The 18,776-nt window shown below is 48.5% G+C and overlaps 1 protein-coding gene across 4 annotated transcripts in view; it reads left to right on the forward strand.

The window, feature by feature from the left end:
* Positions 1-549: 549 nt before the first annotated feature.
* csnk2a2b (casein kinase 2, alpha prime polypeptide b) overlaps positions 550-18,776 on the forward strand; it is a 41,405-nt gene continuing 23,178 nt past the window's right edge. The window contains exon 1 of one of the 4 annotated variants that reach the window (XM_078211104.1): positions 550-1,159. In XM_078211104.1, coding sequence (XP_078067230.1) covers positions 1,149-1,159 — 11 coding nt within the window. In that variant the 5' untranslated portion in view covers positions 550-1,148. The remainder of the gene's footprint in view (positions 1,160-18,776) is intronic. The other 3 variants (XM_078211102.1, XR_013497629.1, XR_013497628.1) reach the window with 3 other exon arrangements.

Here is an 18,776-nt window from a genome sequence, read left to right on the forward strand (position 1 = left end):
GCATTCTGGAAGCCGACTCACTACCACGGTGAGTCTGTAGTTGGTGTGTTTCACTAATGTTCTATTAAACCAGTGGTTCCCAAACTTTTTTCACTGGGCCGCACTTTAGGAATAAAAATTTGCTCAAGACACACCGAATTTTTTATTGATAAGAAATACATTCAAAAACAAAAAAAACCTCCTAGCAGTGCCTGATTCATAACATAGAACACAACTACTTTATAATATGATCATGGGACATCCAGAAAGTATAAAACAATGCTTGTTTAAACCATGTTTAAATGTTTCTTTGATTGACCTTGAATCTTCCCGCACACTTGCCATCCTCTCTCGCCGCACTCTTTGGGAACCACTGTTAAACACTACTGGGAGCCGCAGCCAGTCGCAGTTTGGCAGGTCCCGCTAGGAGTCGCTGCCGGTGGAGTCTACAGGCGACATTGCTCAGTTAGGTGCCACTAGGAGCCGCTGCTGATGGAGTCTGCAACCGGCGTCGCTCAGGTTCAGTTAGGTGCCGCTAGGAGCCGCTGCTGCCGGCGTCCGTCAGCCTGTGCACTTCGGTCTCTTCTCGCTGACAGACCGGGCTTGTGACCGGTTTCTCAGGGTTGGGTCCGCACCCGGCGGAATATTTTCTTCCGCTGCGGGCCTCACTTTGGGAAGGCCGGCTCGGCTTTGTTGACTTTGGCCCTCTCCGCTGTCTGACCCTCCCCAAACCCCACTCTGCCCGGGGGGTCTCCGCTCTTGTTGCCCCGGTTTTGCCCACCCTCCCCGGGGCCCCGCTCTCGTTGCCTGGGCCTTACCAACCCGACTGCCGCCTCCTGCCCCGGGGGGAAGTCCTCACTGGCTCCAAGGGCCCTGTCGAAGTTATCCCGAGTGGTGCTGCGTGGGTTGCGGCCGGGCCTGGCTCCTGATAGTCGGTGTGCCCAGTGGCGGTGCGACCTCTCTGTCGCCCCCGCGGTCTCCCTCTGGGGATTTCGCCCCCTTGTCCCAGAGCTGAGCCCTGGCTCTGCCATGCCGGGTCCGGCTACCGGGAGCAGGGCCCGCGTGTATGCCGAGGTAAACAGCCTGAAACCCCGCGAATACTGGGACTACGAGTCGCATGTTCCTGAGTGGGGGTAAGACACAATATGCTGTAGTCGTGAGATTAATATATGACTCGAAGGTATAGGTATCTATTTGTATGATGGAATAGATAAATGTTTGCTGGGTACATAAATGGAAACGCAGTTATAGAAAAATGTAGAAATACAATAGATGGTGCATAAAATATATAGAAACATGGAATTAGGCACTAGAAATCTGTGTTTCCTATAGAAATGGGCTGTAACTGGCTTGATTATTAAGTTGCTTAATTGTTAGAGGTTCTTGTTGGAGAGTACTTTTATACAGCATCAGGTTTAAGAAATTATTTATGATGTTTCAATGCTTTGTTAATAAACTGCCCCACATCATCCAACTCTTGTTTTTGCAGTCATTAACATGGCAGAAATAAAAATGAGTTGAACTGTTAATGCTTTATGAACTTTTATTATCTAAAAGGAGACCACTATTTGGATTGCAAACTGTTGCTTGGGCTATTTGGAATGCTATTTGATTTCTTTGAATATTTTCCTAAATGCTGCCTATGTAAGATTAGTACCAAATGGATCGTCGGCTGTTTCACTAATTTGAAACCTGAGCTAACACTTGAGTACTATTGATGATTGACCTGCTAGTTCAGTTTACTGATGAGACCCTCGAGATTAGAGCTGTCATTGGGACTGGGATTCTTCCCATTTCCTTCATATAAACCTGTAAACTGATTATGCAATAAATAGGATATCCCTAACTAGACAAGTGGGTGAAAGCGTGCTCATAATGATTAAGGTTTTAAACATCTGCTTAAATACTTGCCCTGAGGTAAGTGTGACATGTCCCTTACTGGGTGAGGTTGTGGACTCCATATTGGATAAACCAAAACTGCTTAGTAAATTTCTGAAAAACTTGTTTTGGTGATTAATCATGGTGGCTGGTTTCCATGTATGCTTGGGCATTCATCTGACTAAAAAGAAAAAAAAATGCTAATCTGGTAAAGTTTTAATTTCATTAACGCCCACTCTTGTGAGGTCACACCTGAGTTTTTTTGTCAGAATTTTTATAAGGACAAGCTGTTCTTGTCATGTGAATTAAAAATGTGTGCTGTTACTTGCTGCTGTAACTTAGACAGTAAAGGGAAATGTAAAGCAGTACTCTGGTAAAACAGGCATTCCAACAAGGTTAAATGCAGAGTCTGGCCGCACAATCCAGAAGTATCCAAGGCATTCCTGAGTTGAGTCCAGTAAGGAGTTAATTATTAATGACATTTGTTTCCCTCGTTCTAAATTTAAGATCCAGAGGCACCCTTTTCCACAAGTGAAACAAAGATTGGTGATCTTCCTGTAGTCAAAAGGTGTGTCTGTTTTCTATGAAGCTCCACTTCATTCTAGGTAGCCTTAACAACATTTATGTTGCCTTTGGACTCGAGCACTTTGGACACAGTAACTGTACATACACTTCCTTTATTCAGATTGTCTTGTATCAAGTAATGTTACGATATACAGACATCCAGTTGACACACTGCCTTGAGGGTTGATTGAACATACCTGAAAGGTTCTTGTCAGTATCCAAATATCTCCTCAGTGAGGGGACTGATTAAATATTTTGGCAAAATCTTCACACTGAATTAAGACAAATGCTGGGTGTGTGTGAATGTCTGAAACTTGAATACTTAACTATGTTTATTCGTTGAAAATGTCCAGATTAGAGAAGGGAATCAAGACTACAGTAATTGGCAGGTTGGGGTGATAGAAAAGAAAATTGAGAAAATATTTTTAATCTAAAAGACATGAATAATGTTGGGGAGAGGGCACATGGATAGAATGAGGTTCCACACACTCATGATGGCAGCTCTTTTTTTCGATCCATTTCTTTCTCATCCAGTCTCGGATGCGTTGTAGTTTGCTCCAGTTAAACATTTTGAAGACCTAAATCATCATCTGTGACCCCCAACACACATACTATATCCTCCCACTAACTCCATAACCTCTCTTTGGCCCAACCTTGATGACCAGATTTACACCAAGTTGATTTTCAGACCACTTATCCTCCCTCTTAGTGTATGTACTTTCACCTCCATAATATTGCTCTACTCTGTACTGACATTTACTTATGTGCTGTTGGACTCCTGTTCATTAGTCAGCTCCTGACATTATTCCAATGCCCCATAACTGCCTGGCATTCCATCCTCTGTAACCTATAACTGTACTGGTTCTTCTACCTTAACCTGTACCAAGTCCCATTCACCTGTCATTTGTGATCAGACAGTGTAATGTGCAATATTCTTCACTTTTCAACCCTGCTCCCCAGCAGCGGCAGTGAGCTGAAGTCAGTTATTTCTCCACTTGTGACCTCCCAGTAGCCAGATAGCAAGCAATGCAGGTGTGGGTACATTTTATCCATTTGTAGCATGAGTATGTCCAAAGTGTATTGTCCGTCACCCTGGAGGGAGAAAAATATAGGAAATTGTATTAATTGATCACTTGAGTGATCACTTGTTCAGTCATGCGGAATCTTGTGCTGAATGACCTGATCAGAATAAAAATCTGAGGTTTACCTAATCGAGCAATAAAGTAATGGGCCAGTCTGCAAATGGCTCGGAGCCCTCAGTTCTGTCCGTTAAACCACAAGGACCTGAGCCAATGCTTGAAATCAGTGTGAAGGAGCATGAGGCCAATCCCTACTGTCAGAAGACTCTTGAGGAAAATTTGGAAAAGCTTTTACTGCTTCAAATGAGATGAATGGGCGGGGGTTCTTTTAAAGGGTCTCCAAGACAGTGTGGGATAAAAAGGTTAATCTAGAGCACAAGTTAAATAACCAATAAGATGATGAGGTAAGGAGTAAATTAGAAAAAGACAATTTCTGTGTTGTTAGGAAGCACATTCACAGAAAGCAAAGGCAAAAACTCTGGAATCAGTCAACAGGCATTTGGGTGCCCTACTTTTGGCATGTGAATGTGTTGAAGGATGAGCTAGGTGGGCCAAATGTCCATCTTTCTGTACTTAGCTTTGTGATCGTATGGTTGGGTTGGCAGGTTGTTTAGGAACTAAAGGCAGCATTTCATTTAAAACAATCAAGTGTAATGAGTTTCATTTTGCAGAAAGGTTGTAGGTGTAGGGCTGAGGGAACAGTGATTTTGAGTATCATGATTTGATTTATTATTCATATGTATTAGTATACAGTGAAAAGTGTTGTTTGTTGCGTGCTATACAAACAAAACATACCATTCATAGAGAAGGGAAGGAGAGTGTGCAAAATGTAGTGTTACCGTCCTAGCTAGGGTGTAGAGAAAGATCAACTTAGTGCGAGGTAGGTCCATTCAAAAGTCTGATGGCAGTAGGGAAGAAGCGTTTCTTGAGTCGGTTGGTACGTGACCTCAGACTTGTGCATCTTTTTTCTGATGCAAGAAGGTGGAAGAGTGTATGTCTGGGGTGTGTGGGGTCCTTAATTATGCAGGCTGCTTTTCCTAGGAAGTGTAAACAGAGTCAATGGATGGAAGGCTGGTTCGTGTGATGGACTGGGCTTAATTCACGACTATTTGTAGTTTCTTGCAGTCTTGTGCAGAGCAGGAGCCATACCAAGCTTTGATACAACCGTAAAGAATGCTTTCTGTGGTGCATCTGTAAAAGTTGGTGAGAGTCGTAGCTGACATGCCAAATTTCCTTAGTCTTCTGAGAGAGTAGAGGTGTTGATGGGCTTTCTTAACTGTAGTGTCGGCATGGGGGGACCAGGACAGGTTGTTGTGATCTGGACACCTAAAAACTCGAAGCTCTCGACCATTTCAATGGGGTGAGAATGGATATGTCCCAGGTAAAGTGGCATAAAACATTGGCAGCCAAAGCTGTAACAGAAAAACGGACTGCCATTAAAGAAATGGCTAGAGTACAGTTGAGGTGCATTTTCACAAGGGTGAAAGCCAGAGCTCCATGGATGATGAGCAGAGAGCGAGTCGAAGCAGACAATAGGGAATGTATGACAGATGTCAGGTTGATAAAATGTGAATCGGGCTGAATATAGAAAATTCAGATGAGAATTGAAAAAGCAAATCAGAGATAGAGGAAGTCTGAAAAGAGATTGGCAGTTAGCATAAAAAGAAATCCAAAGGTCTTCTATAACAACATGGTAAAAGGATAAGAAGAGGAGGGATGGGGCAGATTAGGGATTTAAAAAGGATCTACACATGGAAGCAGAAATGTGACAGAAATGGCTAAATGAGCTTTCTGCATCTGTTTTAACCAAGGAAGGAGATGCTACTAAAGTCATAATCAAAGAGGTGGTGATAGAGCCATTTGACTGATTATCATTGCAAATGTCACACCCTTTTTCAAAAAAGGGTGCAAGGATAATCGTTTAACCTTAGTTGTTGGAAAGTTTTTGGAGACTGTAATCCAGAACAAAATTCACATACGCTTAGGCAACAGTGATTAATTAATTAGAGAATGGCAACAAAAAAATGTTAATGACCCAAATTCCAAATTTTCAGTTGACAAAACTTGGAAATAATATAAACTTAGAGGAAGGTAGAGACAGACAAGAATAGAAATAGACAACAAGAGGAAATAGACAGGCTTGTAAAATGGGCAGACACATGGAAGATAAAATTCAATTTTAATGCAAATAAATGTGAAATCTTTTCTGGTAGGATGATATTTTTAAAATCATTCGTGGGACATGGGTGTCGCTGGCTGGCCATTTATTGCCCATCCCTAGTTGAGTGTCAACCACGTTGCTGTGGCTCTGGAGTCACATGTAAGCCAGACCAGGTAAGGACAGCAGATTTCCTTCCTTAAAGGACATTAGTGAACCAGATGGGTTTTTCCGACAATTGACAATGGCTTCATGGTCATCAGTAGATTCTTAATTCCAGATATTTATTGAAATCAAATTCCACCATCTGCCGTGGTGGGATTCGAACCCAGGTCCCCAGAACATTAGCTGAGTTTCTGGATTAATAGAATGAGGAGAGGCAATGTAAACTCAAGGTTACAATTCTCATGGAGGAAACACAAATACCTGGGAGTGTATGCGCACAAATGTTTGAAAGTGGCTGGGCAGGTTGCGAAACTAGTTTAAAAGACAAATGGGATCCTGGCTTTTATAAATTGAAATGTAGAGCACAAAATATGCTGAACCTTTTGGAAAACTGAATTATTATGTCCAATTCTGGGTGTTATGAAGAGTGTGTGAAGGCTTATTTAGGAGCGGCCTGAAAAGATTTGCAATAATGATTCCAAGAATGAGAAACTTCAATTGTAGGGATAGATTGAAGAAGCTGGAGAAAAGAAGGTTGAGAGGTGATGATGGAGGTGTTCAAAATCATGAGGCGTCTGGACAGAGTAGATAGCGAGAAACTGTTCTCATTGGCAAAAGGATCGATAGCTACCGGACACTGATTTAAGGTGATTGGCAAAAGAACCAGTAGTGACATGAAAACCATTTTTTGTGCATTGTATGGTTAGAATCTAAAACTGAATTAGAAAAAACTGAAGACAGGAAATTTGCAGGGCTACAAGGAAGCAGGTGTTATGTGGGATTGTCCTCACAGCCAGTACACATTTTGGAACAAATGGCTATCTCCTGTGCTTGTAACCATTCTACGATGCATTGAAATATAGTTTTGGAGAGAAATTAGAATATAAATGTAATAATTTGCCAAGTTTATTGCAGACTTGTTGCAAAATCAAAGCACTTTACCCAATGGATTACTTTCTGGTATGAAGTTAATATTATAAAGCTACACATTATTGTGTCAGTAACATGATGTAAAGAGCCAAAAGATGAATGCACTTTTTCTAAGGAGATAAGGGAGGAGAGCAGGTCAGGACGTTGCTATTCATACAGTTCCATGGGAATATTTAACATCTGCCATTAGTTTAACTTTTTATCCACTGGATAGCTGCTTCAACTCCATGGCTTTATCTGTCCAGGTTATGTTGTCAAGCTCCTAAATGGGGCTACAACCTGCAGTTTATAAATGTTGCTGGCTAATAGAGTCAAAGGCATCAAGGATATTCAACCTGAATCCTAAAATGAGAGCTGAATGGACTGAAGGAATGAGGCTCAGTAAAATTTTCTTGGATTTTTTTAAGGGTGAGTGAATTCTCTGCTGTTGCAGTGTAAAAAAACCCCTTTCTGCATCATGCACGCTTAAAGGCAATAAAAACAGGAAATGATGCAAGTACTCAACTAAGACAGCAGTACATGGCGGTGGGTGAATTTGCCCTCAATATTTCAATTAGCCTGTGAAAAATGAAATACATGAGCAAAAAATTGAAGGAAGTTTGCCCTGGGTATATTACCTCACATTATGGTTCCTGTTGTCCAAACCGGGTGGACAATTGCAGGCATGGGCATCTCGCTGAGTGGGAAAATGTGGAGTTTAATTGGAGCAAAAAGCAGGCATGGGAGAGAGAGAATCTGAGTAGGTGCTCCTCCAATTGCAGGTTCCATCTCTTCCATGCTTGCTGCTCCAGCTCCTCTAATCAGAGATAGACTCCTTCCCAGTGTTGCTACTCCTGTGAGACAATCTTTGATTGGAGGGGCTGGAGCAATTATTTTGGCCAGTCCCATTGCTGCCATACAAAAAAACTTCCAGCTATGTCATTGCTAATTGTGTTGAGAAGAGGCCAAGAAGAAGAAGCTGGAGAAGAGGAGTGGCACAGTGATTAGCATTGCTGCCTCACAGCACCAGGGACCTGGGTTCGATTCCTGGCTTGGGTCACTGTCTGTGTGGAGTCTGCACGTTCTCCCCGTGTCTGCGCATGTTTCTTCCACGTGCTCCGGTTTTCTCCCACACTCCAAAGATGTGCAGGTTAGGTGGATTGGCAATGCTAAATTGCCCCTTAGTGTCAGGAGGACTAGCTAGGGTAAATACATGGGTTATCGGGATAGTGCCCGAGTGGGATTGTGGTCAGTGCAGACTCGATGGGCCGAATGGCCTCCTGCTCTGTAGGATTCTGAGGAGGCAGCTGGAAAACTAGGAATGAGCCCAGGAGCAGGCCCAGGGAAAATAGCCTATGAGAAAAAGCATTTAAATAGTTACATGGGTAAGATGGGTATAGAGGGAAATGGGCTAAATGCGGGCAATTGGGACTAGCCTAGTGGTAAAAACTGGGTGGCATGGCCAAGTTGGGCTGAAGGACTTGTTTCCATGCTATAAACCTCTGTGCTATTAAAGATTGATTGTCTGGCACCAGCTGCATTGGAGAATTAAATACCTGTCCTTTATTGTTAGTCTGGGTACAAAGAACCACAATTAATGGTTCTTTGGGTGCATCCACTCTGTCTCATTAAAGCACAGATCATCATGCATGGAGATGTATTAGCTTGGAAAAATAACTGAAATGTGAAGATTGTGAATCAAACCATTTGTTTAATTCATCTGGTTGTCTAGCTTGGCGATTTCTGTGTTCCCCCTTATTGAACCCTTGGAAGTCAGTGTCTTGACATCAGTTTAAAACTGGGCATCCACGAGGTGCTGTGGGCCATCAGCAGTAGCACAATTGTAGATGATCACAATCTGTAACCTCATGGCCTGCCTTATTCCACACTCTACCATTGCCATTAAACTAAAAGAAGGAGAAGGCTCCACAAATATCCTCATCCTAGATGGGGAGCCCAGCACCTGAATCAAAACGCAAGGCTGAAGCATTGGCAGCCATCTCCAGCCAGAAGTGTAGAGTGGATGATCCACCTCAGCCTTCACCTGAAGTCTCCACTGTCACACCATGGCCAGTCTTCAGCCAATTCAGTTCACCATGTGATATCAAGATATGTCTGAGACACTGTATACTGCAAAGACTGAGCCCTGACATTCCGGCAATTGTACTGAAGATTTGTGCTCCAGAACTAGGTGTGCCCCTAGCCAAGCTGATCCAGTACAGCTACAACACTGGCATCTACCCAGCAATGTGGAAAATTGCCCGGGTATGTCCTGTCCACAAAAAGCAGGACAAATCAAACCAGTCCAATTACTGCCCCATCAGTCTATTCTCAATCATAACAAAGTGATGGAAAGTGTTATTGACAGTGTCATCAAGCGGCACTTACTCAGAAATAACTTGCTTACTGATGCTCACTTTGGTTTCCATGAGGACCACTCAACTCCTGACCTCATTACAGCCTTGGTTCAAACATGGATATGAGAGTTAGTGCCCAGGCATCAAGGCAGAGATTGACCAAGTGTGACATCAAGGAGCCCTGGCAAATCTGAAGTCAATGGGAATACTCTCCTGGTTGGAATCAAAACTAACACACAAGAATGTGGTTGATTGTTGGCGATCTATCGTCTCAGCCCCGGGGGAATTACTACAGGAGTTCTTCAAGATAGTGTCCTTGGCCCAACCATCTTCAGCTGTTTCATCAATGACCTTCCCTCCATCGTTAGGTTAGAAGTAGGAATATTCACATGTAATTTTTAGTACCACTCGCAATTCCTCAGATACTAAAGCAGTCTGTACATATACAGCCAGACCTGGATAATGTTCAGACTTGGGCTGATAAGTGGCAAATACCATGCATATCTCACAAGTGACGGGCAATAATCTTGAATAACAGAAGCCACCTCTACCCATGACATTCAATGACATTACCATCACTGAATCGCGCACTATCAACATTTAGCCATTTACTATTGACCAGAAACTGAACTAGATCAGCCATATGAATACTGTGGTTACAAGAGTTGGTAAGAGCCTAGGAATTTGGCAGCTGTTACTCATCTTCTGACTCCCCAGAGTCTGTCCACCTTCTACAAGAAACAAGTCAGCAGTGTGATGGAATTCTCTTGACCTGTCTGGATGAGTTCAGCTCCGACAATACTCAAGAAGTTTGACACCATCCAGGACAAAGCAGCTTGCTTGATTGGCACCCAATCCACCACCTTGAAACTATATTACCATTCCTTCACTGTTGGGTCAAAATCCTGAAACTCCCTTCTTGACAGCACTGTAGGTGTCCTTGTATCACATGGACTGCAATTCTCAAGGGCAGTTAGGGATTAAGAACAAATGCTGGCCTTGCCAGTAATGTCCACGCCCCATGAAAGTATTAAAAAATCTAAATTAAAACCTAAAAACAAATCCCAACACACATACAGAAGGCAATGTTACTGTGTGACTACCTCCTCTTGGATGATATGAAAAAAGAATGTCTCAAAACCAAAAGTAGCCCTGGTGAAAATTTCAGAAAGAGCCCTTGATGGGACAAAAGCATTTTGACCCCTGTCGGGCTGTTTTTCTCTCTCCATAGATTTGGAGTTGATTTTTCAGGGCAGTGACCTTTCACCAGCTTAAAGGCAGCTAGCTTTGCAATTCTTGGCACACACAGGAGTCTTGACTGATACTTTACAGATCTCTAGCTTGCAAGCGAATCTGAAGACACCCTGCTGAACAACAGAGAGCTCCCTTGAGAGAATTTCTAAAATGAGTTCAGCATAATCCCCAGAGTTCCTGTCTCCAAAAGTGAAACTGCAGAAGATTCTGCTGAGCAGCTGTACCAATAGTGAGTGCGATGCAATCTCCTGCACCAATGACACTTATCATGACTTCAACAAGTACCAAGAAAAATGGTAGCTACTTGGAGATAGAATGTCTGCGATTAGGGTTTAAAGCCTTTGAGAGGGACACCAGATCGGCAAGTTAGCAGTAGTGGTTCTTGAGCATTTCAATGTGCGGGACTGCTGTAAATGTGAGCACATTCCTGTCTGATTTTCTGAAAAAACATAACACCATAGGTTATCATTACAAAACATTAATATATAAGCAAACATCAACAGTGCAAGCTCATAAATACAGAAAAACATGAAATTCAGTATTCTCAATGCATTGTGCTTTTACAACATTTGGTATGATCAACCCCAGAATGATGTCCTTGTAGATACCTCAGGCTCCACAAAATCCAACTTAAACATTTAGATATGTTTGCTATGCTCATTTACTGCATTTCTGTACCTCAGCTAGGTTGTCTGAGAAATGCAAGAGTACTGAGCTGGGCACTCTAATTTGTATTATTGTGAGAGGAGAAAAACAGGAAAAATTGGGATTCAGTTGGTTGCAATCTTATTGGAATTTGATTTATTATTGTCACATGTATTAACATTGAAAAGTATTGTTTCTTGCGCGCTATACAGACAAAACATACCGTTCATAGAGCAGGGAACAAGAGTGCAGAATGTAGTGTTACAGTCATACCTAGGGTGTAGAGAAAGATCAACTTAATGCAAGGCAAGTCCATTCAAAAGTCTGACAGCAGCAGGGAAGAAACTGTTCTTGAGTCGTTTGGTACGTGACCTCAGACTTTTGTATCTTTTTCCTGTCGGAAGAAGGTGGAAGAGAGAATGTCCAGGGTGTGTGGAGTCCTTAATTATGCTGGCTGCTTTGCTGAGGCAGCAGGAAGTGTAGACAGAGTCAATGGATGGGAGGCTGGTTTGCGTGATGGATTGGACTACATTCACGACCTTTTGTAGTTCCTTGCCGTCTTGGGCAGAGCAGGAGCCATACGAAGCTGTGATACAACCAGAAAGAATGTTTAATATGGTGCATCTGTGAAAGTTGATGAGAGTCGTAGCTGACATGCCAAATTTCCTTAGTCTTCTGAGAAAGTAGAGGCGTTGGTGGGCTTTCTTAACTATAGTGTCGGCATGGGGGGACCAGGACAGGTTGTTGGTGATCAGGACACCTAAAAACTTGAAGCTTTCGACCCTTTCTACTTCGTCCCCGTTGATGTAGACGGGCATGTTCTCCTTTACGCTTCCTAAAGTCGATGACAATCTCCTTCGTTTTGTTGACATTGAGGGAGAGATTATTGTTGCCACACCAGTTCACCAGATTCTCTATCTATTCCTGTACTCTGTCTCATCATTGTTTGAGCTTCGACCCACTATGGTGGTGTCGTCAGCAAACTTGAAAATCGAATTGGAGAGGAATTTGCCCACACAATCATAAGTGTATAAGGAGTATAGTAGGGGGCTGAGGACACAGCCTTGTGGGGCACCGGTGTTGAGGGTGATCATGGAGGAGGTGGTGTTGCCTATCCTTACTGATTGTGGTCTGAGTTAGGAAAACATCTGGAGAGAGAACAGAGCTAACATTTGGAGTCTGAATGACTCTTCAGATCTGTAGTCAATTGGAAATGAGATTAGATTTATACTATGGGGAGGGGGCTGGAGGGGTGGGGGTGGAGCAGCAGGGGCTGGATAGAGGATCAGTGATAGATGGAGGTTAGGGAGGGATTTACAAAAAGATAAAGGGAATGTAAATGGTGGTGATTATGTCTAAGAAGGGTATTGATAGCAGCACATTCTGATCTTTTATTGTGCACCCTTCTTAGCCATGATCCCCACCATTTACATTCCCTTTTGTCCATGACATCTTTGTCAATCTCCCCCTAGCCTCTAGCTATCGCTGGCCCTCTATCCAGCCCTTACTGCTCCACCCCACCGCCCACCCCCTCCCAAGAACATTAGAATGTTTAGTAGGGTAGACTGATGCAATCACGAGGGTAGGGGGAATTCTTAGGTCATTCACAAGGTGTCTTATTCTGCAGCTAATCCCTGTGGCAGCTGGTAACTGACAGAGGACTGGGAGCATGTGACTTTTTCTGTGCCATACAGTGATGAAGCTTTTTTGATGCTTGCTGAGTTCTTTCAGTTGAGAAATGCAGAATATTTGCTTTTCACAAGCCCACTTGGTGCCAATTGCAGTCCCTAGGGCAAACGAAGAAGTTTATTAAAAAGAGCATATTGTATTTTGAAAAATGAGGGTTGTTGGTGCTGATGAATGAAATACCAGCAACGTTTAATGCCTGCTGGGTGAACTGCCCTCTGCACTGTCCCTTGTGAATGTTATAATTTTCCATACCAGCAATTCCACAGCTTCTCAGTTGAACTGAAATTTAATGTGTCTTTCCTTTCCGGTTTTCTCACTTTCACTTTCTGGTATCATTCACATTTTTGCTCCTTTCCACTGGTACCATCAGTCCCCTGGTTCTTCAACCAAATCTGTTAAGTGTGATTCTTGGTTAAGTGTTTGGTTATTCTAACTGGCCAGTGCCTCATGCGATTCGGCCAACGTTGTCTACCTCATACGCTGCAGAAAAGGATGTCCCAAGGTATGGTACATTGGCGAGACCATGCAGATGCTACGACAACAGATGAACGGACATTGCACAACAATCGCCAGGCAGGAACGTTCACCTTCTGTCGGGGAACATTTCAGCAGTCGAGGGCATTCAGCCTCCGGTGTTTGGGTTAGCGTACACCAAGGCAGCCTTCTAGACACACGACAACGCTGAATCGCCGAGCAGAAGCTGATAGCCAAGTTCCACATGCATAAGGACGGCCTCAACTGCGATCTTGAGCTCATGCCATACTAGTTATAACCCCACCATCCTGCCTGGGTTTGCAAAATCCTACTGTCCTGGCTTGAGACAATGCACATCTTTGTCCTGTGATTACCCTTCTCTCTCCACGCTGTTTGCACCTGTAAAGACTCGCATTCCAACTATTCTTCACATTCCAATCTGTAATTATCTTGCAATTGTGTCTCTGCCTATATATATGCCGTGTTTGTGAACCTACCTCCACTCACCTGATGAAGGAGCAATGTTCCGAAAGCTTGTGATTCCAGATAAGCCTGTTGGACTTTAACCTGGTGTTGTGAAACTTCTTGCTATATTCAAGTTTGTTTATCTTCTATATGCAAAATGGTCCAATCAAAGTGGTAGATAAACCATTTGGATTTTGTACCAAATTAGACCACAGATGTGCCATTGATCGAGATAATAAATCTCTGTCTAAGGTGCATTTTACCAGCAAACCAAAATGGGAGTTTTGCTTGCAAAACTATTCCAACTGAATGTAATCCTGTCATGTGGACTGCTGCAAGTAACTGAGTCGAGATTGATCTAAATTTACTATGTACTGAAGTTGTAATTCATCCCAAAGTAGACTGTGCACTAGTTTACAGTATCATCCAACCTCCTGAAGGCAGAGCTAGTGCTGTATACTGCGAGGAGTCATGTATCTGTATCTTAATGGTGTCTGTTTTGTGCTTCAGGGACTTGGAGGTGAGCTTGAGTGGACCATCAAGTCTGTGACTGGAATATTCATGGTCGTCTTCAGGTTTTTGCTATGCAACCCCCATTTTCTAAGCAGAAGTAAATTATTTCTCTAAACAAAATATAAACATTCTGAACACGCTGTCCCCAGTGGAAATGAAAGAATAGTTAGCATTGTAACAGCACTAACAGCAGTCTGTACACAACCAGAGCTTTTTGTTACTCAATTCTCTTTCCTCCTGAAAGCCCTCCTTGATATGGGATTGTGATGACTGGGTGCCAACAGTTTGAGTACTACCCCCGAGGGGGGGCCCCCCCTGGTGTGAGTGAGCTGGACTTAGAATGTTTAAGGACATTTCAAAAGTAAATAACAATATAAGTGAGATCCACACTTGTAGCCTTGAGCAGAGCTCACTGACTAACAGTCAGAAATGGATCACTGGCTGATATTTTTCCTCTCTAGTCCAAAGTTAAGGTGGTAATTGTGGTGCTCCAACTCTTGTTTGAATTCACATTTGATATGTGTGCCATTAGTGACAGACAAGGTGTTGAGGCTGAGTGGAATGTTCGTCATCTACTTGTAAGATTCTCCCTGAACTTATGGTGAAGTTTAAAGTTGAACTTCAGTGTCACAGTAAGATGTATGCACTTAGTACAAACTTACAGGTTATAAATGGAAAAATTGAAATGTGCAGTAAGCAGCATGTTTAACTAGCGAGCTCTACGTACTTCATTTTACACTTATGAAGTACTGTACACTCGTGCACAGTCACAGCATTGCTTGTCAGACTAAGAATGGCTGGGTTATACTGCCACCCTGTACTATATGACCACACCCCCCTCTTGTTCAGGCTTGTCAGCCTGTCTATTCGGTGTTCAATTATCCCTGCTGTGCTTTCTCCTTTTGCATTTGTTTTAAGCAGCAAAATCCTGTGGTCATTTTCCACACAAGTTGCAGCCAAGGGTAGAATTTGTTTGCCGAGAAACATTTAAAGACACTCAATTGATAAAGATTCCTGATTATGAGAGGCTTATAATGAACTTTGAATTTAAGTTTCTTACTCACTAATGGGATGTGGGCATCGTTGGTTGGCTGGGCTAACATTTATTGCCCATCCCTAATTGTCCTTGAACAATTGTCCAATGGCTTGCTCAGCCATTTTGGAGGGCATTTGAGAGTCAATCACATTGCTGTGGGTCTGGAGTCTCGTGTTGTCCAGACCAGGTAAGGATAGCAAATTTCTTTCCTGAAAGGCCAATAGTGAACCAGATGAATATTTTATTACAATTGTTTTTGCAACAATGGTTGTCACGAAAGTTTTTTATTCAATTTAAATTTCAGCATCTGCTTTGATGGGATTCAAGCCCAGGTCCGCAGAGGATTAGCTGGGTCTCTGAATGACAAGTCTTGTGACAACACCACAACACCGACACCTTTCCGTATTTGTACATGTTGCCAGAGGCCCAAATGGTACCAGAACAACAATTGGCAAAACGGGCTGTTGGTTAGACTTTTTCCTGCAACCTTCAGCTTGAAAAAAACTTGACCCTGTGAAGTTACTGGGCATGCGAGCTGGTAATGACACAGCAAAGAAGCCTGGAAACGTAGTGCTGGAACCAACAGTCTCTCCGTAACACATGAAATTCAAGCAACTAATGAGGAGTTTAAATGAGAGTTGAACCAGAGACCCAAAGGAAATAGGAGAAGTGTCAATTTTGAAAAAAAAATCTCTGATTTTACAAAATTCAGGAATGGGAGTCAAAAGTTTAAATTTCAGCTTTCCAAAATATTTTCCTACGCAATCGCATTTAACATTTGAGAATTACAGTGAGGCAGATACCAGAAAAAAAAATCATTGAAGCAGCAGCACTCAGAATATAATTATTCAAGTTTCTGTTTTATTTACCGAGACATGTAAAAGTGAAAATGGGTTTTCAAAATACTAGTAAAAAATTATTTCATCGAATCATATAGGTTTAGCCAATGGCAAAAGACTTTATGAAACCCAACTTCCCACTCTGCCACGCAAAGGCTTCAATCTGCCCTCGTCCCTTCCCCGACACCCTCACACGAATCAGCCCCTCTCCCCTCTGCGGGGGCCCGCGGGTCGGGCCCCTCTCCCCTCTGCGGGGGCCCGCGGGTCGGGCCCCTCTCCCCTCTGCGGGGGCCCGCGGGTCGGGCCCCTCTCCCCTCTGCGGGGGCCCGCGGGTCGGGCCCCTCTCCCCTCTGCGCGGGCCCGCGGGTCGGGCCCCTCTCCCCTCTGCGCGGGTCCGCGGGTCGGGCCCCTCTCCCCTCTGCGCGGGCCCGCGGGTCGGGCCCCTCTCCCCTCTGCGCGGGCCCGCGGGTCGGGCCCCTCTCCCCTCTGCGCGGGCACGCGGGTCGGGCCCCTCTCCCCTCTGCGCGTGCACGCGGGTCGGGCCCCTCTCCCCTCTGCGCGGGCCCGCGGGTCGGGCCACTCTCCCCTCTGCGCGGGCACGCGGGTCGGGCCCCTCTCCCCTCTGCGCAGGCCCGCGGGTCGGGCCCCTCTCCCCTCTGCGCGGGCCCGCGGGTCGGGCCCCTCTCCCCTCTGCGCGGGCCCGCGGGTCGGGCCCCTCTGCGCGGGCCCGCGGGTCGGGCCCCTCTCCCCTCTGCGCGGGCCCGCGGGTCGGGCCCCTCTCCCCTCTGCGCGGGCCCGCGGGTCGGGCCCCTCTCCCCTCTGCGCGGGCCCGCGGGTCGGGCCCCTCTCCCCTCTGCGCGGGCCCGCGGGTCGGGCCCCTCTCCCCTCTGCGCGGGCCCGCGGGTCGGGCCCCTCTCCCCTCTGCGCGGGCCCGCGGGTCGGGCCCCTCTCCCCTCTGCGCGGGCCCGCGGGTCGGGCCCCTCTTCCCTCTGCGCGGGCCCGCGGGTCGGGCCCCTCTCCCCTCTGCGCGGGCCCGCGGGTCGGGCCCCTCTCCCCTCTGCGCGGGCCCACGGGTCGGGCCCCTCTCCCCTCTGCGCGGGCCCGCGGGTCGGGCCCCTCTCCCCTCTGCGCGGGCCCGCGGGTCGGGCCCCTCTCCCCTCTGCGCGGGCCCGCGGGTCGGGCCCCTCTCCCCTCTGCGCGGGCCCGAGGGTCGGGCCCCTCTCCCCTCTGCGCGGGCCCGCGGGTCGGGCCCCTCTCCCCTCTGCGCGGGCCCGCGGGTCGGGCCCCTCTCCCCTCTGCGCGGGCCCGCGGGTCGGGCCCCTCTCCCCTCTGCGCGGGCCCGCGGGTCGGGCCCCCCTCCCCTCCGCGCGGGCGCCTGGGTCGGGCCCCCCTCCCCTCCGCGCGGGTGCCCGGGTCGGGCCCCCCTCCCCTCCGCGCGGGAGTCCATGTTTGGCCCCCCTCCCCTCCCCTCCGTCGGGCCCCTCTCCCCTCTGCGCGGGCCCGCGGGTCGGGCCCCTCTCCCCTCTGCGCGGGCCCGCGGGTCGGGCCCCTCTCCCCTCTGCGCGGGCCCGCGGGTCGGGCCCCTCTCCCCTCTGTGCGGGCCCGCGGGTCGGGCCCCTCTCCCCTCTGCGCGGGCCCGCGGGTCGGGCCCCTCTCCCCTCTGCGCGGGCCCGCGGGTCGGGCCCCTCTCCCCTCTGCGCGGGCCCGCGGGTCGGGCCCCTCTCCCCTCTGCGCGGGCCCGCGGGTCGGGCCCCTCTCCCCTCTGCGCGGGCCCGCGGGTCGGGCCCCTCTCCCCTCTGCGCGGGCCCGCGGGTCGGGCCCCTCTCCCCTCTGCGCGGGCCCGCGGGTCGGGCCCCTCTCCCCTCTGCGCGGGCCCGCGGGTCGGGCCCCTCTCCCCTCTGCGCGGGCCCGCGGGTCGGGCCCCTCTCCCCTCTGCGCGGGCCCGCGGGTCGGGCCCCTCTCCCCTCTGCGCGGGCCCGCGGGTCGGGCCCCTCTCCCCTCTGCGCGGGCCCGCGGGTCGGGCCCCTCTCCCCTCTGCGCGGGCCCGCGGGTCGGGCCCCTCTCCCCTCTGCGCGGGCCCGCGGGTCGGGCCCCTCTCCCCTCTGCGCGGGCCCGCGGGTCGGGCCCCTCTCCCCTCTGCGCGGGCCCGCGGGTCGGGCCCCTCTCCCCTCTGCGCGGGCCCGCGGGTCGGGCCCCTCTCCCCTCTGCGCGGGCCCGCGGGTCGGGCCCCTCTCCCCTCTGCGCGGGCCCGCGGGTCGGGCCCCTCTCCCCTCTGCGCGGGCCCGCGGGTCGGGCCCCTCTCCCCTCTGCGCGGGCCCGCGGGTCGGGCCCCTCTCCCCTCTGCGCGGGCCCGCGGGTCGGGCCCCTCTCCCCTCTGCGCGGGCCCGCGGGTCGGGCCCCTCTCCCCTCTGCGCGGGCCCGCGGGTCGGGCCCCTCTCCCCTCTGCGCGGGCCCGCGGGTCGGGCCCCTCTCCCCTCTGCGCGGGCCCGCGGGTCGGGCCCCTCTCCCCTCTGCGCGGGCCCGCGGGTCGGGCCCCTCTCCCCTCTGCGCGGGCCCACGGGTCGGGCCCCTCTCCCCTCTGCGCGGGCCCACTCAGCCCGGGTCGGGCCCCTCTCCCCTCTGCGCGGGCCCGCGGGTCGGGCCCCTCTCCCCTCTGCGCGGGCCCGCGGGTCGGGCCCCTCTCCCTCTGCGCGGGCCCGCGGGTCGGGCCCCTCTCCCTCCTTGCGCGGGCCCGCGGGGGTCTGGGCCCCCTCTCCCCTCTGCGCGGGCCCC

This window comes from Mustelus asterias, chromosome 4 (assembly GCF_964213995.1).
Source record: "Mustelus asterias chromosome 4, sMusAst1.hap1.1, whole genome shotgun sequence".
Lineage (NCBI taxonomy): Eukaryota > Metazoa > Chordata > Chondrichthyes > Carcharhiniformes > Triakidae > Mustelus > Mustelus asterias.